The sequence below is a fragment of the Triturus cristatus genome, chromosome 8 (assembly GCF_964204655.1).
Source record: "Triturus cristatus chromosome 8, aTriCri1.1, whole genome shotgun sequence".
Lineage (NCBI taxonomy): Eukaryota > Metazoa > Chordata > Amphibia > Caudata > Salamandridae > Triturus > Triturus cristatus.
Genome location: NC_140591.1, coordinates 1,685,394,280 through 1,685,420,456, shown reverse-complemented (window position 1 = coordinate 1,685,420,456; position 26,177 = coordinate 1,685,394,280). Strand labels below are relative to the sequence as shown.

General features: G+C 45.6%; 1 protein-coding gene across 1 annotated transcript in view; it reads right to left on the bottom strand.

The window, feature by feature from the left end:
* LOC146808604 (TRPM8 channel-associated factor homolog) overlaps positions 1-13,684 on the bottom strand; it is a 126,509-nt gene extending 112,825 nt beyond the window's left edge. The window contains 1 exon segment of the mRNA XM_085623624.1: positions 13,068-13,684. Coding sequence (XP_085479750.1) covers positions 13,068-13,684 — 617 coding nt within the window.
* Positions 13,685-26,177: the final 12,493 nt, after the last annotated feature.

The following is a 26,177-nucleotide window of genomic DNA, read 5'->3' as shown; positions in this document are numbered from 1 at the left end:
TCCATTCAGCCTTTTTCCGGCAATGTTAAAAATATACTCTATGCGACAACGTGCCACTCCACCCACTCTACCACATGCCACTCCACTCTAGGACATGTCACTCCACTCTACGACACGCCACTCCACACTATGATAGTGCCCTATATAACACTGCATGCCACTCCACTCTATGATACACCACTCCACTATACAGCATGCCACTCCACTCTATGACACACCACTCCACACTATGATAGTGCCCTCTATGACACTGCATGCCACTCCACTCTATGATACACCACTCCACTATACAGCATGTCACTCCACTCTATGATACACCACTCCACTATACAGCATGTCACTCCACTCTATGATACACCACTCCACTATACAGCATGTCACTCCACTCTATGACACACCACTCCACACTATGATAGTGCCCTCTATGACACTGCATGCCACTCCACTTTATGATACACCACTCCACTATACAGCATGTCACTCCACTCTATGATACACCACTCCACTATAATACACGCCAATCCACTTTACCACATGCCACTTCATTCTATGACACTGGTTGGAATGTAGGGTTGCAGCTTCCTTTGCAGATTATATGGGCCACTTCCATGTAGGACCTGGTGGACCCAACAGAAAAACTTAAAAGAGGGCATGCTTTTTTATGGGAATCCAGTGGAAGGATCTTAGCGTGGGTTCAGAAGAAGATCAAGATGGTAGATTGTAGACCAGGTGGGAAGCCATGTTCCGTACAAGCTGGAGCTTGGAAAAAAGTCCTCATTCATTGCATCCATAAGGCCATTTAGATAATCCAGGCGACTAACAATAAGTGCCTGGGTGAGTGATTTCCTTGCCTGCAGAGGTAGCCATTGAAAGGATTCCCTAAGCGTACGCAACTGGCCAAAGCATGATCCGGAGATTGAACTCACATGTTCTTTCATTGACAGGTTCTCATTGATCAAGATGCCCAGATTTTTAAATACCTTTTTTTGGGATAGGAATTGGCCCCGGTTCCATAGGCCACCACCTACTAGACTAAACAAATGCTCTTTCCCAACAAGCAGAATCCCCATCTTATTGGAGTTCAGTTGGAGGTAGTTAGCTGACATCCAGGAAGCACGCTTGTACATGCATTCCCTGAATCTTAGTTTGCTGGATTCTGGGTTGGGCCACAGAGTGATGACAAGTTGAGTGTCATCTGCATACTAAATGACATAAAAGCCGCATGATCTTATCAATTTGTACAGGGCGTACATATATATATTAAAAAAGGTAGGACTCAAAGATGATCCCTGTGGCACCCTCTTGTCGAAGACCACACCTGGCCTTTGAATTAGGGTTGCATGGGGGATGGTGTTGAAAGTAGCAGACAGGTCTAGTGGAACCAGCATAGCTGAGTTGCCTCTGTCCAGGGTAAGTCTGACTGAATTTAGAGCCTCCATTAGTGTTTTGTTTCTGTACAATAAGATACCTAGACAACTGAATGAGAAGGATCTAAAAGAAAGTGGGTTTCTAGAAAAGATATAAGTTATCAATTGACTAAGGTCGCAAACACAACAAGATGATGGACATAGTGCTGACATTTTTCAACCATTCACTCCCAGTCAAGAGATCCGGGTTGAATCCATTGTTCTTTTGCTCACTATGCCAGCCCAGTTTGGACCCATATATATGCAAATCAGTCTTGACCCTGTTCCTCATGGGAGGAACTGCAACGCTGATGATGGATTCAATATAGATCTATGTCTGGGGGTGAGTGTCTCAAAAGTTCCAGCACTCCGTCCATCATCCTATTATCTTATGTGGATGATACCCAACTGCTCTTATCTTTTAATAAAAGGTCCTCAACCACAAAATCTCATTTCTGAGAGGGCATGAAAGCTATTTCTTCATGGATGATGAATGGATAACTACCTCCAGCTGAATGCTGGAAAGACTGAGATTATGTTCTTTGGTAATCCCAATACACTTTAGTCCGCAGATTGGTGGTCGGCATATTTGGGCACTTCCCCCAGCCCCAAGACTGTGGTTAAAAACGTAGGTGTGTATTTAGATTATACCCTGTCCATGCAGGACCAAGTTGGGGCTACCAGTGGGACCTGTGTTCATATGATGCATCTTTTGCACAGAATTTTCCCCCTCCTTCCACTAGCTGTACGTAAAACCTTGGTACAGGCACTGGTCAAAAGTCACCTGGACTATTGCAACACTCTTTTGGGTGCTGCAAATGAATCATTATTGAATAGACTGAAGGTAACATAGAATACAGTGAGATGGCTTGTTACTCATATGCCTCCTAGAATGGCCTCCCTCTCCCTCTTGCAACAACTACACTGGCTGTCCATTCGCCAGAGGATTACATTCAAAATTTGCTGCATTGTTCATAAAGCCTTAAACGGCAAAGGACCCAGTTACTTAGCTGAGAAAATTATTTCCTACCAGCCGGGCAGGGTCTTACGCTCTGGTAAGAAATGTCTCCTCACTATTCCTCATTTTAAGAAATCTTGTACAGGAGGCAAAGCCTTTTCTTTAATGGTCCCACGGCTATGGAATCAATTGCCCCTCACACTTCGAAGTTGTGATGATCTTTTGATCTTCAGGAAACACTTGAAAACCAAACTTGTTGCTGTTTACCTGTGTGCTGGCCCTGTTCTTGTGCTGCTGTAGTTCAGAGATACCCCTTCAGGGGTGAGCCATGTGCTTTATAATCTTTTAAATTCAATTAAAATGATGTTTGCTTTGTTCACCCTAAGTGGCCAGGGTATGTCCAGATGTGGGTCCCTTGCTCACTTTGCTACTGGAATCAAGCTTTCCTGGCTGATGAGGGGTGATACCCTGAAACCAGTCCAAGAATGCTTGTTTCAGGTCCAGGGAGGACCTGACCTGAGAGTTCGGGCTGGACTGTTCCCATGAGGCACAGTGTCAAGACTGACTTGCATATGGCTGGGTCCAAACTGGGGTGGCATGGTGAGCTAAATAACGATGATGGATTCAACCGAGACCTGTGACTTGGGATGAGTGTCTGAAACATTTCAGCACTCCGTCCATCATCCTATTGTGTTTGCTATGTTCACCCTTAGTAGACTGGGCATGCCCAGATGTGGGTCCCTTGCTCACTTTGCCACTTGATTCAGGCTAGCCTGGCTGATGAGGGATGTTACCTGAACTCGGTCCCAGGGTGCTTGTTTTCGTTCCAGGGAAGACTGGATCCAACCTGTGGTGGCTTAGTTAGCAGAAGAACAATGATTCATTCAACCCAGATCTGTGACTACGGGCTCCACAACTTTTCCTTGAAAGCGTAGAAATAGTTTGCCAACTCTAGTGGATCAGCTGTTGTTTTTCTTAGGATCGATCTGACATGAGCTATTTTCAATTTTACTGGGAAGAATTCTGTGCTCAAGGAGGGGTTAAATAGTTCAGTTATAGAGGAGAGGAGGGGTGGTACCACGGTGGCCATGATGTAAGGCAGGGTAGGATCATCTGGTGATCCAGATTATATCCTGTTTATCAAGACCAACACTTGTTGAGGAGTAACAGGATTAAAGGTTTCCAGAAGCGTGGGCCGAGCAGTGAGCAAAAAAGTTAGAAGGATTCAACCCTTTTAGTTCTGAATTGTTTAAAAAGGTTTGATAAATCTTGGAAATTCTTTCTTCAAATTGATGTACAAGATCATCACTAAGAGCCTGAGAAGCTGGTATTAACGAGGCACAGATCGAGGGGCTGGTAAATTCCTTCAAAATCTTATAAATTTATGTTGATGGGTTTCCAGCAGTATTGATCCAGTCAACTATATGGGTCTTTCTTAATTCGTCAACATTTTTGTGGTAATTTCCTACCGCAGTTTTGTGGATAATATTGTTCCAAGGAGATTTTGTAGTCCTCCACTTGCTTTCTAGCTTTCTACAAACTATTTTTACCTTTTAAAGGACTCTGTGTGGTAGGGTGAAGTTAATTTCTTAGATTTAATTTGCTAAGTTTGACGGAAGCAATGATATTTAAAGTCTGAGTGAAAGCTCCCTCAATGTCATATAGGGTCAAATGTATAACTCCATGAACCCGCTGAAGAAGGTGGGGAAAAGAGAGGATAAACAAAGAATTTTCTACCTTTCTCCATGGTCTAGTCAGTCTTGCGGCTCTCACCTTATGGTCCCCGGGTTTCTGAGTTAAAAAGTGTAAGCTGATTGTAGACTGGTCTGTCCGGACTTGTGAAATGGTGAGATCTACTTGTAAACGGGGTGAGTTAGTGAATGCAAGATCCAACATATGATCTGCTATAAGAGTAGGGCCTGCCTCTTTTTGATAAAGAGCTAAAGATTCCAAATCCGAGAACAAATGTATAGTATCTGGGTCAGAGCCCATCTCTACATGATGGTTGAAATCGACAACCAGTACAAAATTCTCTGATGCTAAAATATGGGGTGCCAGACATTCTATCAACTTGGTACTAAACTCTCTTTTTATGCGTGGCGGCTGATAGACTAATGTACCCCTCGATGGTATATTTTAAAATGTCTCTAATTTATTAATAGTCATCTCTACCTAATTGGTCCTACATGATTCTAAGAGCTTGATTTTTGCCATATTTCAAAAGGCAAAGGCCACACCCCCACCTGTTTTAGACTGTCTGTCAAGTCTAATCAGACTGTAGAGGGAACTGCAATATAGATACTGAGGTGCTGCAGGATGGAGCCATGTGTCTGTAGTTAGGTATATATCTGGTATTTTTGAATCCAGAAGATTCCAAAGTTCCCAGGCATGTTTAGGGATAGAAGAACCTTCAGATAGAGAGCATGTCTGTGAGATAGGAGGCACAAGGGTTTTTAGCAGAGCAGCACTGTCTTTTTTGTAGGGTCCCTGACCAACGTTATTGTTATTGGAGAGATTGCACCTTTCCTGGGAGGTGAAAGGAAGACAAACAAAATTACAATGTTTACACATGTGGGGAACATCCTGTTCCAAGAGTCTCCCCAATGCATTGCAGGCTGGGAGATTGTCTCCTTATTTTGTTAAGGTCAGCACCTGTATATGATATGAGAGATATCTTCTTACCATTAATGTGCAAGAGGCAGACTTCCTGGTGACTGCCGGTGTCCAGGCACGGACGTGGCACGCCGGCAATGCGTCTCTGCTGGGATGCTTCTTAAATACACTTCAAGCTGCCTAGGGAACTAGTCAAGATTCTGCGGACTAGCCCGCCAGCCGCAAAGAATTGTGGGCGTAGTCATCCTCTAAAGTCTTAATTTAGTTTGGTTTAATTTCCTCTGTATAATTGGCACACACTGTGGCAGAGCAGGGAGCTAAACCTCTATTTGGTAGTGATTTTTAGTTTTCCTGCTTTGTGTAATAATTAGGTAAAGTGTTGCTGTGCCATCAAAGTGATCAGAGTGCCTCAGAGCAGAAAACTGAAAAGTGCGATCAGACAGTTAAATCTTTAAAATGAGTCTTTAGCACAATTAGCCAAAAGGAGAATCATATAAGCCGCAAGTGTAAACTGTGGTAGAGTGACCTGTATGGTGCCACTTTACTATATGACACTCCTCACCAAATCAGTCAACTCCAGTCCAGGCTGCACCACTCCACTCTGTGACATGGTGTTCCACCCTCCGATATGCCACTACACTCTATGGTATACCACTTCACTCTACGCCACTCCAATCTATGGCTCTCCACACCATTTTACTCTACAGTACGAAAGGTCACTACACTCTACCCCACTCCAAGCTATTACACTCTATGCCACTCCACTATAGACCACTCCATTCTACGCCACTCGACTCTTTGAAACTCCATTCTAGGCCACCCCACTCTAATCTATGTCACTCCACTCTATACCACTCTATGCCACTTCACTCGAGCTATTCCACTTTAGGCCACTCCACTCCCCTCTATGCCATGCCACGCTACACCACTCCACTCTGTACTATTCCAATCTATGCCATTTCATTTTATGCCACTCCACTGTAAGCTATTCCACTTTATGCCAACCTATTCCACTCCACTCTGTACTATTCTACTCTATGCCTCTCCACTCTACGCCACTCCACTGTAAGCTATTTCACTCTATGCCACTCCACTACAGACCACTCCACTCTACGCCACTCGACTCTTTGAAACTCCATTCTAAGCCACCCCACTCCAATCTATGTCTCTCCACTCTATACCACTCTATGCCACTTCACTCGAGCTATTCCACTTTATGCCACTCCACTCCCCTCTATGCCATGCCACGCTACACCACTCCACTCTGTACTATTCTACTCTATGCCTCTCCACTCTACGCCACTCCACTGTAAGCTATTTCACTCTATGCCACTCCGCTCCATGTCACTCCACTCTATAAATATTCATTCCAATGTGTAAAGTGCAAACATAGCACCCCCTTAAGGGTTTCATGGTGCAGGGCCCACCAGGGACATTAAGTGAGCTATTGCTGATTTCCAAGAGTCACATGATGCTGAGCTGAGCTGCCACTGGCACTGGGGAACAAACCATAAACCCCGCGCTATGGAGTCAGCCGCTCTGGCCACTGGGCCACACTTCTTCTATGACACTCCACACTTTGTCACTTGACTCTATGATACTCCTCTCTTTGCCAATGCACTCTATGCTGTTCTATCTATGCCACTCCACCCTACGCCACTCTACTTTATGCTACTTCACTCTATGTCAGTCTATTTTACTTTACGACATTTCACTCTGCATCACTCTATGCCACCCCACTCTACGCCACTCCCTCAATACTATTTTTTTTTTCCTAAATCAACTTTATTCGGCTATGAAATAGCCATATAAAAGCATACAATTTATACATACGACTGTGCAGCTAGGCTAAAGCACCAAAATACATAAGGTAGAAATAAATATATGACATATCAGTAAATTAACTTTACAAAACATAAGCGATCAGTAGTTAGTAGGATCAGTCCTCTAAAATCATTTTCCTGGGGGATACTGCGGCTTGAAGGAACATAGCTCCACAACAACAGAATTCCTCCTCAGTCAAGGTACGTAATGCACGGTGCGCCTGTGTACAGGGTCGCATCTTTCTAGATCTCATAAAAGGCATAAGAAATATTTTGTTTATAACACAGAAAAACCACAGAAAAAAAGAAAGTGTATCATAGTTTGTTTGGACTTATTGTTACAGGGACATATCCTCAGATAAATCTCATGCTGACATCCTGTGGGAAACATGCACGATTCCTTTCTGTGTTCCACACATATCCCCAGGGGGCCTCCCCTGGATTTAAATACAAGGATTCCCTGACACTAGTTTTCTTACTTCCCGCCCACACTCGGTCTGTTGCGGCTTTCTCCATTCATGCAAGCTTCACTTGCTTCCTGCAAGCTACAGTCTGTGGCGCTCTATCCAAACACGAATTGGCTAGGCGTCTTCCTTCCAGGGGTTTTTAATATAGGCCAACCAAGGGATGGAGAGGCCCTTATCACAAGCCAGGGAGTCATTCATTGCATTGTTTGTTAGTTTGGCATCTCCGAGCTCCAGATCAACAGCGATACGATGGACGGACGACTGTGAATATGGTCGCTCAAATAATCTATGTCCAGTATGCTGTGGCTTGTAAAATGGGATGTAGATACAGGGGCTGACGATAACCTCCTCCCTCTGGAGGGTTGTGGGATGGCCCGGGTCCCAAACACTCGAACACCCGCTCCATAAGTCGCGACGGGAATGCACTGTGCAGAGTATATGTGCAATAAGTGTTCAAAGCTCCCCCCATGGGTGACAGCAAGCTGCGTAATGACCCCATTGCTCTTGAAAACCCTGCTCTATACTGTGCAATATGACAGGACCATGAGCCCAAAGAGCTGAAGTTAATTCCTAAATAACAAAAAGTACAAGTGTTAGTTGAAATATTTGTGTAAATTAGTACCCTTCAGTTCAGTTGTTAGAATTAATAAAATTAGTTGACAGATTAGGATTTGCCCAAAAAATTAACAAAGGAATGTTTTAAAAGATGCACAGCTTTGGAAGTATGGACGATGAAAACTGCGTCATCCGCATAGAGTAACACAAGAAGGGGGGTACCGCAGACTAGCGTTGCATCAGGAGTGCCCCATGTAAGTTATATACTGAGCTCAGTTATGTAAAATATGAAACATAATGGAGCTAATATGCACCCCTAGAGGACCCCACATTCAATACTAAACTCACAAGAAACTTCCCCCTTGCCCCCAAACCTCACCCGTGCCTTAGTGCCTGACTGAAGAGAAATCCGTAGATATGGGTCCATCTTTAATTTAATAAGCAGATGCCACAGTTTTGCCCGGTTGACACAGTCAAATGCCATCGACAGGTCCATGAAGGCAAGATACACTAATGACTGTTTGGCCACAGTACACTCTTTAATAATCAGGCTTAACTTAACTCACTGCTCAACAGTCCCAACGCCACTTCTGAAACCGTACTGACAAACGTTTAATACATTATTTTCGTTAGCCCACTCTGCTACTCTACTGTACAAAACTCTACCCAGAATTTGAGCTGGAGCTTCAATCAAGGAAATATTCTACTCTACATCACTCCACTCCATGCCATTCCATTGTAAGCCACTCCACTCTACGCCATTCAACTTTACACGACTCAACTTTACTCCACTCCACTCCACTCAGAGCTGTTTCACTCTAAACCATGCCACTTTATGCCACTCAACTCTATGCCACTCCACTTTACTTCACTCCACTCTTTGCCACTTCACTGTACCCCACTTCACTCTACACCACCCCACTCTATGCCAGTCTACTCTACACCACTCCACTCTACGCCTCTCCACGCAATGCAATTTCACTCTATGCTACTATAATCTATGCCATTCCACTCTACACTATTCCACTTTGCGTAACTCTACTCTACACCTCTCCATACTGTGCTATTCTACTCTACAACACCCCACTCTACGACACTCACCTCTATGTCACTCTACTCTACCTCACTCCACTCTATGCCACTTCACTCTACCCCAGTCTACTATACGCCACTCCACTCTATGCCTCTTCACTCGATGCAATTCAACTCTACGTCATTCCACTTTACACTATTCAACTCTACGCCACTCCACTCAAAGCTGTTACACTCTATACCACTCCATTCTATGCCACTCGGGATGAAAAGACGCGAACGCCTTAAAAATAGGGGGTTAAGCTGTTGGAATGCAGGAAAGCAGGTGAGTGTTATTTTACAGATTGGATGTTACTGGACTGGTTCTTTTTTATAAACAACCGCAATGGAGCGCACACCGCTAGCTCCTCCTCCGGGTCGCCCCATGGGAAGCTGGTGCATGAAGTTCTTAAGTGGCTCACCCCAGTGGGTGCAAGTAAGTACTTGTTGATAATCTCTAGACCCGATACATGTCCCGGGTTTTAAAATATCGCCCGAGACATGGCTCGGGTTTCGGGATGACTTCCCTCCTCAGTAGAGAAATAGTTTGGGGTGGAAGAGAGGGCCGCCAAGCAACCGGACTGGTTCTTTTTGACTGATTTTTATTGTTATTTTTATTGTGGTTAATTACGAGTGGATTCATACATGGTGCACGACCTTTTGATAGACGCGCGGTAATAGGATAATGTCTCTCGATTCAGTGCGTCATAAACAAATTCTGAAAAACAAATTTCCCTCTACTTTTGGATAGAATGCTGGCTTGTGTTGTAAGGGGGCCAGTAAACAAGTTTGCAGTTTTTCTAATTACGGAATACACGTACACTTCATGGTGTATTTTCTGGCATAGAGAGGGTGGCTGTTTCTAAAGTAATACTTGATTGGTAACTAATATGTTCCATTCGATATATTTATAGATTAGTGCTTTGTTTTTATTCTTTACAGTGAGTACGTAATATGGTCCCAGGCGTGATGATCTTTACATTTGAAACAATTTGGAACTTAAAAGCCTAGACTGATGGTGGTTGGATCTGTTATTACGCAGTAGATAATTCATATTGGGTAAGATTTGTTACTCAATATATAATATATGTTGATTCATTGGTTCTGGACTTGCGTTCTCTTGTTGGTTTCCGTTGGGGAACTTTGGTTTATTCTCTATTCTTATACATGTATGCGGATTCCTTTGCAGAATTCAAGAGACAGGATTACAAAGAAGAAAGTTTTTTCTTTGCAAGAGATGTTATGTACATGAAAGAGAAATTGACTTTGGAGGTGAGATTTGATTTTCTCACCCTTTAAAATTACTGTTGGAAGTGCATTTGATATAACTCCATCTTAGGGTTAGTGCACTAAACTCAATGGAGAAAAAAAACCTTTTGGCGATTGGGTGATTAATTTATGCCACAATTTTCGGTGTAGTTCTAAATCCAATTCAGAGGAGGTATTTTATTAATAACCCCACTTTTCTGTATATTTTGTCTATGTTGTCTTTCTATGGTGAAGGTTGTTGACACGGGTGCCTTTAAAGTGATATTATTTTTGTAAATAAGTGAATAAAGTTATAGGTGATTTTTACATTACATTTGAACACTAACTAGGGAAATGTTGCTGATTGTTTTATGTAATCTTTGCAGCCTTGAAAAAGCCCTGCGGGCGAAACGCGCGTCGGCTGCTACGTGATTTTGGAATAAAAGTTCAATCACTGACATCTCTACATGGAATTGGACCATTATTTGTAATTTTCTGTGTTATTTGGCACAGTTGAATGGACATAATTATATCAGATGTGTAGATGTGATTTAGGGGTCTTCTGAAAGACAGAAGGTAGGGTGTCGATATTAGATTCTGGAATAGATAACATAACAGGTGCATCCGTAGGACACACATTCCCCCAAGAGGCGGTGTTTTTATGCTATTTATATAAAATAGCTTTTTAATGTTTCCCAGGTAAACTACATTATTTTATCAATCTATGAAGGATGAAAGGAACACTGGATCTATAGGATTTAAATATATGACTTTGGAGTCACATATAGACCGCTGGAGTGGAGGATTTAGTGCACTAGGCCATCTGACCCTGAAAAAGCATTACATAATCTGGGGCTGAGATAGGAGAAAGTTTGTTTTAAAATGTTAGCTTTTTGCACACATTTCATTTGTAATGCAGCATGGGATTTGAAAATTGATTTGGGAGCCCCCTTAGATGTATTTAAAGACATAGTCTCATCACAGCCGCATTATTCACTTTCAGAGGGTATCATTTGGCTTACATTTCCCAGGATTCCAGTTGAGTGAAAAGCCCAGTCCTCAATAAAAATATGTGCAGTTTTGTCCAATATTTCTGGGCCAGTCTCAATGCAGTGAACGCTTTGGTACTGATTTTCAAATTATGCTGTTAATAAAAATAATCACAAAATGTAAAGCACATTTCAAATCTGAAGATTGTGTGTAGTGTCCCATTAAAATCCATGACAGGTACATTTTTCATCCCTACCTTAAGATGTTGTCACTGGGGGCAAGCCCCCAAAATATATACACCAGGGCAGGGGCCTGGTGGTCCGGAGTTAGGAATATTTATTGAAGTGGGATGTGAAACTAGAGCAATGGATGAGACAAAGAGCTTCATCTGATGAGGGACATTATTAAGCTTGGCTGGTGCTTGAAATCCTACTCTTGGGGAATGTTGGGTGAGGGTCATCCCGGGAAGCATCCAGGGCTGTATGGTTCAGCGGCTTCTTCTGGACGTAGCTCGGCGGACCATGTGCTCACTAGAGACCAACAGGTGAATATTAACTTCAAACATTGCTGATTTAAAATTTTACAGATAACTCAGGCAATTATCTAGATTTATCGGGTGATGCCTGCAGGAATACAGAGCTTCCCTCACCATCAGAAGATATAAGAATTTACGAGGTTCATCTAGGACAGGGTCTCCAACCTTTTCACTAACAAGAGCTACTTATGTTCAAGAAAAAGCATCCTGAACAACTAACATTATTAGTGCTGTGCACACCAGACAGGTTTGCGTTAGTGGCTCCGTATAAAGGATTACCAGCTGTGATCACTTCAGTGCAGCATTGCCAATAGTAATGTAACATTGGCTTTGTTCATTTGGAATGCCTCTACAAGGGTGATACTCAAAAAACCTCTTATGCTGCAGACAGGGTCAATATCCATTTAGACGACGTCTGTGGGTGCTTGGAATGGGTGAAACAGGACCTAGTTGGAATGCCTTGATGGTGCTGATGCAGGAGCCGGGCATAGCTATAGGATGAGTTTTCACACATTCACTGGTGTATGTGTCTCTCTCAGCTCTCTCTCGTTAGACCTTGTAGGTAATTCAAACAACCCACACAACCACTTGAAAACCTCCCCGTCTACACACTGAACCAACCCAGTTTCTGCAGTGCAGATAAGCAAGCAGTGGTGGGACTGTTTTCAGATTGGGCTAGGTGACATGGGATTGCTGCTGACTGCACCACTCCAGACAAAAGACAGTGGAAGGCACTGGCACTGCCCTCATGGCACCATACGTAGGATTTTATTTTCACATAGAAGTGGCCATGCGCAAAAGCTTTGAAATAATATCAACAAAATCCAGAAATAGGATGAATAGAGCAATCACGTCTTAGGTTTTAGGTCTCAAAATGAAGATTTACTCTAAAACTCCATTGAATTCTAGCCCTCTGTGTCTGTGATGACTAGTGGACAACACATGGCTATTAGATTCCTGTAATCCCATACACCCTCTGCATTTACTGTGTCCTCACTTGCCACAAGTAGATGCCTCAGGGGTCAGTGACCAACCTCAAACCTTGGCCAACAAAGGGACCTTCTTGGACCCATTTCAGCTAGATGACTTCTCGAACCCCAAACCCCCCTCCCAGTTCTTGAATGTCTACTAATTGACACCTCTGCACTGCCACCTCCTCACCTCTATCGCTTGCTCTTTAAACCTCAGCCTCACATCATACATTATGGACATCATTATAATCGAGAGGGTGATAAGATTTGTCAGTCTGCACAGCGGGTCAATATTGACTTACTTTGTATTAAAGGTAAAGTTCCTTATCCTTATTACATATTACATGGACTAAAAAATGCTTTTTTGATTGAGTGGTTTATACCATTGTCAATCCCCACATTTTAAGTAGAAGGTCTTGCTTTCACTCACCCGACAAGCAATGGACAAATTGGGATTTCTTTGGAGATTGAGAAAGCTCCTGTCCCTCCAGTGTTGGATGTGAAATAGATGCCAGACACATTGACCACTTCATTTCCAGGAAATTCAAAGCAGACCTTTTCTGTGCCGTGTTGGGCGGACCAATTCCAGGCTTGACCTGCGATGAGGAGTCCACCTCCTTTCTTCACAAATGCAATAAGCTCATTCTTCTGACTGGCATTATAGGCGTCCATGCAATACACGCCCAAGGATTCCAGAAACCCCCCAGTGGACTGCACTTTGATGCCATGATCAGAGAAGGTCTTCCCCATGGAGGCAAAGGTAGACTGGACACCAACCAGAGCATCTGCGGAGGGCTTCAGCCAGTGGACAGCATTGAGGAGGAACTGTGAGAACTTTGGGCTATAGAAGTAGGCCTCATGAGTGATGGCCACAATCCGGCCCTTCCCGTAGTGAGAAGCTGCGATGAGGACTTGGCCAGAGCTGCTCACAAGGACAGGGAAGGCCTTATCCCCGATCAGGAGTAGTTCAGAGGGAATGGCAGTTCCTGTAAGGTCCAAAGTGTCAACTCCTTTTGTTAAGGCTTCGTAAGACTCTCTGAGGGTCATTTCAATGGTTTCTTGATCCTGAAAACATATAAATAACAAACAGAATTAACAATAATCATCCTCAGAATGCCACAAATGTGTTCCTCGGCTGCATACCCTGATATCCTGCCCGTGCGCTGTATCCTATTGTGCTTTTGAACATGCCTTTAATATTTATCTCTGACACATCATTAATATTGTACTATGAACATACATGTAATAATTATGTATGACATACCATTGATATTTTACAATGATTCATTATATATTTATTATATTTTGCTATGAACATATAATGAATATTTATCTATGGCATATCATTAATATTAATAGTGAACAGTGACATATCATTATCGCTCTGCTATGAGAGTTCGTGCCTGGTACATACTGTGATACAAGTAAGGTTTGCTCTGAATGCGCGTGCCTTGCGTGTATTGTGATCTATTGTGATACTTCTACATATCGTGAATGCTTTACTGTGACTGTCAGTATCTTATACCTCTTGTGACACAGTTTAATATCATGAATACCTTTTATTATACTGCACATTTGATTACTTTTGCCGTATGGCTGCTCGTGCCTTGCACATATTGTGGAAATTATCTATTTTGACACTTTGACACTTCTACATACCATTAGCATTTCCCTGTGGCTGCTAGTTCCCTGGAGCTGCTATGATACTTCTGCATCTCATTAGCCTTCCACTGTGGTTGCTAGTTCCTTGTACCTGCTATGATACTTCTGCATCTCATTAGCATTCCACTGTGGCTGCTAGTTCCTTGTACCTGCTATGATACTTCTGCATCTCATTAGCATTCCACTGTGGCTGCTAGTTCCCTGGAGCTGCTATGATACTTCTGCATCTCATTAGCATTCCACTGTGGCTGCTAGTTCCTTGTACCTGCTATGATACTCCTACATATCGTGAAGGCTTTACTGTGACTGTCAGTATCTTATACCTCTTGTGACACAGTTTAATATCATGAATACCTTTTATTATACTGCACATTTGATTACTTTTGTAGTATGGCTGCTTGTGCCTTGCACATATTGTGGAAATTATCTATTTTGACACTTTGACACTTCTACATACCATTAGCATTTCCTTATGGCTGCTAGTTCCCTGGAGATGCTATGATACTTCTGCATCTCATTAGCATTCCACTGTGGCTGCTAGTTCCCTGGAGCTGCTATGATACTTCTGCATCTCATTAGCATTCCACTGTGGCTGCTAGTTCCTTGTACCTGCTATGATACTTCTACATATCATAAATATTTCACTGTGGCTGCTAGTTCCTTGTACCTACTATGATACTTCTGCATCTCATTAGCATTCCACTGTGGCTACTAGTTCCTTGTACCTGCTATGATACTCCTACATATCGTTAATATTATACTGTGACTGTCAGTGCCTAATGCCTATTGTGATTCAGTTAAATATTCATGATGGTGCTGTGCACTTGGTGTGATACCAGACCACCCATATCATTAATATTTCACAACGCCTGCAAGTGCCTTATGCCTGCTTTCACGCCGTCAAATATCATTAATATCTATTACACATCATTAATATTTTATTATGCCTTCTAGTGCCTTCTTCTTGTTATGCATCATGATACACTTATCCATTACACATCATTAATATTTCACTGTGACTGCTAGTGCTTTACACCTATTGTGATGCACTTATCTATTGCACATCATGAAAATTTTACTATGAATTTGTTAATATTGGTGAATGCGATGCCAATGTACACCATGAAATGTACAGGCCCAACAGTGACAATACTAGTAAATGCAATGTCGATGTACGCCATAAACAATGTCAAAACTATTAAAAGCAACGTCCATGTACGCTATGAAAACTGTGCGCATAATAATGAGAATGTCGGTAAATATGATATCAATGACCGCTATATTCTATGCACATGCAACAACAAGCTAATATCAATGCTATCGAATTCACCCAAGATGACCTCACCATAAACCCTGAGTCAGAGATACGTGGTCTGGCCTGCGACCCACACCCAGGCTTACCGATTGATAGGTCACAGGTGGGGTTACACTCAGCCCGAAGACAAACGCACATCTAGCCAATCTCCACGCAAATGAGGATTCCTGCTTGCACAGCCAAAATGTTATCTCTACGCTGGCGGCCTGTAATCTAGTGCAAATAATAGCCTTACCCACGCACAAAGCGGGACATACACTAGACATGATCTGTTCCAACCTTCCAAGTATTCGGGCAGCCTCCCCCATCCCGGTCGTTTGGTCGGATCATTTCCTCATCCCTTTTGAGATAGATAATTTTTGTTCCACTAGACCCTCTATCCCCCCTAAAGCATCAGGTAGAAACTGGAGTTGTATCACCTCTGAAACGCTCCAGGAATACTTAAAAAATTCCCAACCTATCCCGTCGTCTGATCCAGACTCTGGTATTGACCATCTAGATGCCTGGATTAGTCAAGCCCTAGAGGCTCTGGCTCCACTTAAATCTATTAAAACCTACAGGGCTACACCTTCTGCACCATGGTACTCCAACGAGCTTCGTCAGAAAAAGGCCGCGTGCAAATCTTTCGAACGCTTATGGAGGCAGAACTATTCCCTGGATAGTAAAACCATCTATAAGACAGCCCTCAAAGAATACCGCAGAATGATCGTGGAGCACAAAAGGGACTACCTGGCTTCCAGAATTAAACACGCTAATAACGGTGCCAGGGAGATCTTCAGCATAGTTAGGTCCTTTACGGACCCCAACGCGCTGACTCGGATTCAGCCTGCCTCCCAGTCTTTGTGCGATAAACTTTCACAATTCTTTGAGGAAAAAATAGAGACCATCTATTCCACTTTCCCAATTTCCACCAGTGAAGACTCGAAAGAGGAATCCACTTCTCACATGCCCCAGTCCCCCTCGCTGATTGACTTTTCAGTCATCTCCGAAGCCGACTCTATGGCAGAACTACTCAAATGTAAGTCTGGCTCGCCCAATGACCCTTGGCCAGCCAAACAATACAAGAAATTGGCCCCCCTGCTCAATCCCTACTTGAACCATATCTGGAACGAATCCCTAAGAATGGGCTGCTTTCCCGCCAAATGGAAACATGCCTCCCTGATTCCCATTTTGAAAAAAACAAATTTGGACCCGGACAACCCCAGTAACTACAGGCCGATTTCTCTTCTGCCTGCCCCAGCTAAGATCCTAGAAAAACTGGTACATTCCCAGCTGGCGAATTACATCGAAACCAATGGGCTCCTACATGACTCTCAGCACGGCTTTCGGTCGGGCCACAGCACGGAGTCAGCCCTTGTTGAAATGGCTGACTCGGTGAGATGGTCGCTGGACCGGGGGTCGAGGGCGGTGTTAGTGCTTCTAGATCTTTCAGCGGCATTTGACACCGTCTCTCATAAGATCCTGCTGAGAAGACTGGGAGACCTAGGCATTGGCGGAACGGTTCTTAAGTGGCTCGCTTCTTACCTATGTGACCGCACACAGCAGGTATATACCTCTCCTTACTCCTCCTCAGCTAGACCACTCAAATGGGGAGTCCCCCAGGGCTCATCCCTGAGCCCGCTTTTGTTTAATGTCTATTTTACCCCCCTAGCTAAATTGATTGCGCGAACTGGGATTAAATCCACCTCCTATGCTGATGATATTCAGTTACTTTTTACCTTTGAGACACCCTCCGCTTTTGCCTTTGATCCGCTGAAATCCTGTCTCAGAGACATCTCTAGTTGGATGGACTCTAACTCCCTCCGACTCAATGCTGGAAAGACAGAGATCCTGTTTTTTAACTCACCATCCCCTTTGGATTCCAATCTGTGGTGGCCAGCTGACCTGAGCCAAGCCCCCACGCCCAAAGACTCGGTGAGAAACTTGGGAGTGCGCTGGGACAATCAGCTTAGTTTTAACGCTCAGGTCCAAACAGTAGCAGCATCCTGTTTCGCAAAGATCAAGACGATTAACCGGCTTATCAACTATCTGCCGGCAGGCTGCCGTAAGACTGTGGTACATGCACTTATAACATCTCACCTTGATTACGCCAACGCACTATATCTTGGTATCACAGCAGGCCTTTGCCACAAATTACAGACTGTCCAAAATGCTGCCGCCCGGCTGGTCGAGAGAATCCCAGCCAGACAACACATCTCTCCCCTCCTCCGAAAACTACATTGGCTACCGATAGCCAAGAGATGTGTATTCAAGGCCATGACGCTGGCCTTTCGTGCTTCCAAGGGTAATGGCTCAGCCCACTTGAAAAGCACTCTGAAGCCGTACGTCAAGGCCAGGACATTACGTTCTAACTCCCTTCTTCTCCTGGAAACCCCAAGATTCAAACGTTCTCGTACTGGAGGGAAAACCTTCGAGGTCTGTGCCACTCAGTGCTGGAACAAGCTTCCGATTACTCTACGCGCATGTCAAACTGAAGTGGCATTCCGAAGGTCTCTAAAGACCCACCTTTTTTCCTCATAAGGTTATCCTCTTTTTTCCTACCCTCACTGTCTCCAAGTTTTACCAGCGCCGGGACGCCCCGTTGGGGCAGCTGTGCGCTTTACAAAACACACAAATAAATAAATAGGGAAAACTCTTAGGAGTCCTAACTTTACTACTCCTAAACTGAGAAAAATCCTAATTTTAAGGCTTTCGGTATTCACAGAAGGCATTTAGGAGTCCTAAAGTTAGGACTCCTAACTTCTGTGAATACCGAAATGAGTAAGTGCCTTCTGTGAATACAAAATGAGTAAGTGCCTTCTGTGAATACCGAAATGAGTAAGTGCCTTCTGTGAATACCAAAATGAGTAAGTGCCTTCTGTGAATACCAAAATGAGTAAGTGCCTTCTGTGAATACCAAAATGGTAGTAAGTTTTGGATTTTGTCTTAAGTTAGTTCTGTGAATCGGGCCCCAAGTTTCCAAAATAACACAAAGTTAGATACCACATGTAATTAGGACCACTCAGGCAATCATGACATAGAACGCACACCACACATAGTGATCACGTGCTCCTCATGCTGGACATCTGGACACATACACACTAGCACACCCACACTAGCTCTTCCCAGGGCGAGAGCCGTCTGTGTCCCTGTTTTCAGATGTTTGTACATAAAAGTTATGTCCATTCCTGGACCCAGATGCTATCTAAAAATTTGAAATTGCTTTATTATACCTCACAAACTGTATATTTAGTTGGTCAAAATTTCTGTACATGGAGAATAAAGATGCTACTCTGTTGATGTTATCCCATCTGCTGTGTTTAATTAAACCAACGTGTTCCTGTTTTTCCAAACGTCTCTTGTCTTTTAATTTTTTCAAAGTAAATTCATACCCAAGCAGCATTTTGGCGAGACAGATAGGAGAAATTGGTTTATCGAGCCCAACTGTTGCTGAAGGACAAGGACCCCTGCCAGAACGAATTCACATCTGCGCAATAAGACCTGGAGAGCAAAAGCCGTAATTGATGTAAAGCTCTGCTGAATCCATGGGTGGAGGTCTGTCCGGAGGCCGCTGTCACAAAGGGAAGAGACTACATCGGATCCTTAGTTCCGGCAGGTGGCGTGTGGCAAACTAGGAAAACCACATAGGTCACTGTTCCCCAGTCAGCACGCTAGCGGAGGTGAAGGTAGTCTGCCGTTTTTTCCGCTTGAACCAGTGAGCGCGACACAACTTTTACACCCCAGGCCCTTGCTGTGTTATATAGGGCCACTCATTTTTTGCGTGAACCATTGAGTGTTACAAAACTTGTAAACCCCTGGTCCTTGCTGTGTTATATAGGGCCACTTATTTACTTTTCTTGAATTGTGAGCGTGACACAACTGGTGCTGTAGGCCCTTGGTGTGTTATATAGGGCCACCACCCTGATCTTATTTCTTAGTTAAAAGAGTTTTCTTAGGGACTGTCTTTACAATGACAGTGTCTGAAAGAAATGAAGAGTTGGATTTTTTAGCTTGGACCACCGGGCGGTACAACAGAGGCACACACAAACCCTCGGTGGGAAATAGGGTGTAATTTGTATGTTAGGGAAAAATCCGAACCTCAGGGAAAAAGGTGTAGTCTGACCATAGAGGGCCGATAGTGGTCAGGCTGTTCCTTTTACTTTGCACAACTCATTGCTATTTTTTGTCCCTGAGCTGATATTGGCAGATTATTGGGCTCACTCGGCTCTGTGTATCACACAGAGTATCTCCCCTCCTCAAGGGGTAGGCGCAAGTAGGGGGCTAATATATTTGGGACAAATTGTCCTTTTTTCTGTTGATTGTTTGTTTCCGCCTGTCTGTTTCTTTTTGTTCAGTGTCTTTCTGTGCCTGAGAGCTGCATCCCTCAGGAAAGGGAGGCCCCGCATATACATAAAATATAAAATAAACACAGAGCGGCCGCAAACAGGCGCGGCTTCCTGTAAAGTGCTGCGGGAAACTTTTCCTGTGGAACTGTTCAGGCGCTGCAAGAGCAAGGGCGCAGGAGAGCGGGCGGGCGATGCTAAAATAATGGAGGCAGAGGGGGCCACAGGGAAACTGCTATGGAGAAGCTGTCCGCAGGCATTTCTAGAGGACTTTACTGCGACCCTTTACCCCAGCAGCAGGCTGCCCCTTCTCCAAAGCAGGTAGCACCCCTGGCGAAGGGCCACAACCGGCGTTTCCAATGAGTACACTCCCAAGGCCACATCTGAGGGTGCTCTGGGGGTGCCCATGTGGTGCTCTCGTCTAAGGGTGCTCAGGAAGTGCTATTGTCTACGGGTGCGCAGTGGGGACACCTACATATGAAGGGTTCATTTGTGTCTCCTTATGGTGCCCTCGGTGTGCCCATTGTGAATACCCCATGGGTGCATACTTGCCTATAAATAACTAATTGCTACTTCTGTCATATTGGCAAACACACAATTTGTTTTTTGGGATGCTCAGATACCACTAAGTCGTCTTCAAAATACATTACATGCCAAGGTGTTTGGCAATATCAATGGGGAAGGCTTTTTTGGTTCTTACTTTCCCTCCATATTAAAGAACAGTAGATGTTTTACTTCCCAGGCTAATGTGCTGCATGGCTAACTAATTTTATTTTCAGGCTGCATATTACTCTTTTCTCCCCTCCATCATAACCTATTTCCCATTTTCTGGTTCTCCAGTGCCGCAAGGTCATAGGAATAGCGCTATGCAAACATCATCACTCCATGGAAGAAAACAAAAGGTAAAAAATATTGTAATTTCAACACCAAGAGCTCTAACTCTCGCAAATGCGAGACCTATTGCATTGCAATTGCTTGTTTTATAAGCCACTCCAACCACACCTGGATTGGGAAAAACATCTACCAGACGAGGGGGCCGGTGGCACCCCACCAGGCAGCAAGCCACCAAAGCCAGGGTAGATAGACAACGAGACCAACCAGCCAGGCGTAGCCGGCCCCCTCCCAATCCAGTGTCAGGCTCCCCTGAAGTTTAACCCCCCTCCCATTGGTCACAGCCCATTACCCCAGCAGGTCGAGGAGTATATGCTCCCAACCGCCCCTATGAATGCCCTAGAATCAGAGGGAGGTTCATAGCAGTTCTAGAGAAGGATATCACCAGTGGAGGGCAAGATAGGGGTCCCAGCCATCTGAGGTCCGACACTGAGAGAGGAGCCGGTGGGTATGCCCCCCCAGGGTATTCTCAGGCTGCGTAGGAAGCATTAGGGAAGGAGCTTGCGTTGAGGTCAAAACGCTACCCAGAAGACCAGCACACAGCACTGAGTGAAGAATGCAGCCCAGGTGGGAGTTATGAGGCAGGCGCGAGCAAAGGTTAGAAAGAGAAAGAGCTCTCACCTAGGAAGCCCAGCGGGAAAAGAGAACAACACACCCTCCCTGGAGAAAGCCAAAGCAGGGCGATCGGCTCCCCTTGAGGTTGAGCTGGGAGAAGAGTCAGAAGAGAGGCCCATAGTGGAAACCCACACTCTACACTGCCATCTACATAGGAGAGGCGCTGACCAAGAGGAGGGGCAGAATGGCACCCTTACGTACGCACAAGAAGAGCAATTACGAGGATGTTTACCGCTCCACCGAATGCGTTGATCAGGCAAATTGACCCCTAGAGAGATAGTATCCAGAGAGGAAGGCAAAGCCTTCGTGCAACCATTTTACCATATACTGGCTTGCTGGACAGAAAGGAAGGGCCAGTGGAATATACCTCGGCTGGAGGAGGGATCCTTTGAACCAGAGGACATGTCCATCATGGAAGACTCCATCTGGAACAGAGAGGGAGATCCACGATCGAACTACACCTACATGCAGGTCAAAAGATCAGAGCGCTATGTTGAAGAAAACCCGATGTAGCCGCGCCATACCTGGTATTACCACATGACTGCCGTGGGCTCTCCATCCACGAACAGGTCGTACTACATATATTCACTCAAACCTCCCGTCATAGGCGCAGATAGGCTTTACATATCCTAAGAGATAGCCCCAGAGAAAGCAAAATGTCTTATCCACCTGTACCGATGTAGAATTAGGCCCAATATTCAACCCAATTGAGTTGAACCCAGTAGAGCAGTAGCAAACACCACTCAATATGAGACCAACCCCTCGGCACTGTCTTTGTTTAACAAACCTAGCGACATCCAAAAAGAACTACACATGATGAGGAAGAGGGGCACTATAAGGGAGGACACTGTTTGGTCCCGGGACTTCATAGAAAAGAGGTTTTTGGAAGTAGTAAGTTCATCGCACTAGTGTACAAATACGTCCACTACCACCTCCATCTGTGCTCCCAGAGAGGCCCTTAACATCTTTGCTGCCACCTTCTCTAATGACAGGGGTACCCTGGATATGGAATTCCAATGCAGCGCCGCTTACCTCGACTGGGGAAATGAGTCCCATGGGAGGCGGTCAAACGCCAGCATAGACACTCCACGCCAGGAAATCTGGGATACCGAGATTAATAGGTACACATGGTTGGATGGAAAAAGGCATTCCCTAATTGTACGGGAGCTTACACTGTAATCTTTGTGTTTCTGAGGCAAAGGAACAATACAGCTTGGTTCTAATGAACACTGTGAAGTAATACTGCTTATACCGGACCTGCAATGGAGCACCTCCGCACTGATGAACATGTATTGGCAGTGCGGCGAGCTTACCTACACCCAGCTTGTCCCTTGATGGAGGGACCTATGCTTCCTTGTCGCCATACATGCCCCAAACACTGGTGATCTCCGGTGAAAATCTTTCTGAGTTGTCTTAACATCCGCTACAGAAGAAAATAGCTCTGTTGAATCAGGCTTGAAGAAGACAAACTGTTGATTATTTTGGCTGGGTTCTGTACAAAGACATTCCACAAGAATTTAGAATGTTTTCTGAAACTCAAGTAAATGCGGGGGGGGATCAATATCCGTCATCACTTTGGAAACAAAGGCGAAAAGCTTGTTGGTTACAAATAACCTGGTGGGAAATGCTGAAGATTATGATCAAAGACACTGAGCTCTAGCTAAATGCTATCGAGGAAGAATTGAGAGCCATCCACCTTATGGTGGCGAAACATCGATATGTTTTTGACTTGATGACTGCAATGGAGGGCGGGTGTATGCCAAGCTCGGTGCTTCTTATTGCACTTTTACTCCTGGAAATGATCTTGAAAGCAGAACTCTCGCTCTTGCCATCCAAGCACTGCATTGTCTACAAGCTGACATAAAGAAGGAGGGAGGTGCCCCTGAGCAACGCTGGTTTCATAGTATTTTTTCTTGGATTTCTTTATGGATGTCCAAGCTATTCACATCATTACTTCCAGTTTTAAGTTTTGTACTACTGTCATGTGGTGTCCTATTAATGGGGGTTGCCTGCTGTAAAAATGCATTCCTCAAATTAGGTAGTATGCAAATAGCTAGAGAAAGAATAGGAGACACTACAGCAACATTCACCTAATTGAATAATGTGACTGTCATGACATAAAAGGAAAATTATGTAGTTAAAAAATTCAACTAGAATGTGGATGGTTAAAATCAGTGAATGAGATGTCAATGTATACCATTGTTAGACCCGGCCTCGTGGCATGGCCATCCCTGTCCCCACACCACATATCCTGACCCATGCACCTCATGCAACCCCCAAGCACACGGCCTAGCCGATCCTTCCCACCAGGACACACACACACACATGACCCGGACTTCCCCGTCCGTGGCTTTCCTCCTTTCGGCCACACCGGGCCCGCGTGCCCACTTCATGCACCATGATGGCCGCCCGGCCCCAGTGCGACCCTGGCCTAGAGGCGCCACTCCGGCGGGAGGACATCGCGCTCCCATTGGGATAAGAGAGGGAGGAGCAGTTTCCATCGCACCTCTGAGCTCCCCTGGGAAGGTGGGTTTTGATCGGCCCTCCGGCCTCCCCGAGGGCTGGCTCCACGCCTGCTGGGTGTCTGGGACTCCTCTCGACCCGGCCCTGAAAGGATCAAAAGACAATGGCAGGAAACCCCGACAATCGACCCCCAGGTGACAAGACCCCTGCCTGCACAGACTCCGGACATCAAAGAGGAGTCGACCTATAACAAGGAGTGCTCTGGGACTATCGGGAGATTCGCCTTTGGAAACACCTGAGCCCTGCTGAGTGACTCGCGGCTCCCTGAAGATCGTAAGACCTCCGAACTTGTGCTTGAGCCCTGCTGAGTGACTCGCGGCTCCCTGAAGATTGTAAGACCTCCGAACTTGTGCTTGAGCCCTGCTGAGTGACTCGCGGCTCCATGAAGATCGTAAGACCTCCGAACTTGTGCTTGAGCCCTGCTGAGTGACTCGCAGCTCCCCGAAAGATCGTAAGACCTCCGAACTTGTGCTTGAGCCCTGCTGAGTGACTCGCGGCTCCCACAGACTCTCCTGGTCCCGCCGGACCCCGACGACGACAAACGTATCCCCCAGCTCGAGGATTGTGAGCTGTGCGCCGGGTACGCCCCTGCATTTGATCCATATCCCCAAAGACTGTCCCGCTACCTCCTACCCCCGAGACTCTATGAGCCCGTGCTCTACTTGTATATATTTGCCTTGCTGATCATAAAGATCCTACGACTCCGATTTGATAAAGATTTGTTCCTAAGAACTCACGGTGTGGTGTCTCTTTGTCATGTGGTGCCGAGTGTACGATCCTAGATACGAGATTCCTCCCCTGAGGAGTCTACCGCCAGTGCCCGGCTACGATACCTCGAGGGTTGGTCACAGGATAGTCAGGGCCCCCTCCGGGCTCCTCTGAGGTCGCCTTCTAACATTGGTGGCAAGCGACGGGATTCGGGCCCATAATCTAGAGATCGTACCGTGAACGGCTGACGCACTACCGACAAAGATGGCAGAAGGAAACGCCATGAGTCTCACAGAAAACGACACCAGTACCGTGTTCCAGGCGGAACAACTGGAAGAGTACACGCACAGAGAACTGAAGCAATTCTGCAAAGAACTAAAAATCGCTACCACTGGTCTCAACACCAAAGAAGATATGCAGAAGGCACTGAAAGCTTGGGTGGATTCTGGAGCCCCCCGCCCAGAAGGAGCGGTGGAGCTCCACGACAAAGCTGGAGCCTCCCAAGGAGAACGCAGCAGCAACCAGGTGCGAAGCTTCGTACCAGACGGGGGCCTCTCCCCGGAGGAACTCGCAGACAGAGAGAAAAGTCGCCATCACGAACTCGAATTGGCCAAACTTAAAATCGAGGGCGAGTTGAAATTAGCCGAGAAAAAGCTAGCAGTGGAACAGATGCGAGTACAAGGAGAACTAGAAGAGAAGAAACTCCAACGGGAACACGAAGGAAGGAGACTTCAACTGGAGCACGAACGCAGCTTGAAGGAAATCGAGCTAAAAGCAAAAAGCGAAGAAGCGCGGCCCCCGGGAAACCGAGAGGCGGCCTCCCCGGCGGAGCAGAAGGTCCACATTCCCAAGGATGTGGTCAAAGAATATTACAAAAACGATGACATCCAACAGTGGTTCAGGGCATACGAGGTCGCCATGACCTCCCATCGGGTCCCGCAGAAGGATTGGGGGGCCGGGTTGTGGGGACGATTTCTGAGCGAAGGGAGAGACACCTTGCTCGACCTACCAACCTCCATGCAGACCTCCTACAACCACATGAAAGAGGCCCTCCTCACAAGGTACGGCCTCACCCCGGAGATGTACCGCCAGCGGTTCCGGGACTGCAGGAAGATCCCGGGCACCACCTGGGTGGAGTATGTAAACTTCTTCAGCCGTGCATTCGATGGGTGGATCAAGGGCAGCAAGGTAACCACCCTAGAAGAACTAACCGACCTCATGTTGTGGGAACACCTGGCTGCGAACTGCTTTGTGGAACTACACCAGCATCTGCTCGACAGCAAGCTCACGGATCCGAGGAAGCTGGCTGTCGAGGCGGATCGCTGGACCAACACCCGGGTTTCCTGGGGCCCCGTAGGAGAGTACCCCCGAGCCAGTCAGGGACCACCCCGTCAGAGAGGGGGGGGGGGAACCAGGGAGGGCAGAGAGAGTCCCAGTCCAGTCCCCCGAAAACCCAACCTCTGCCTTTCCCGGCACCCCCACCAGCTGTATCCGGCCCACCCGT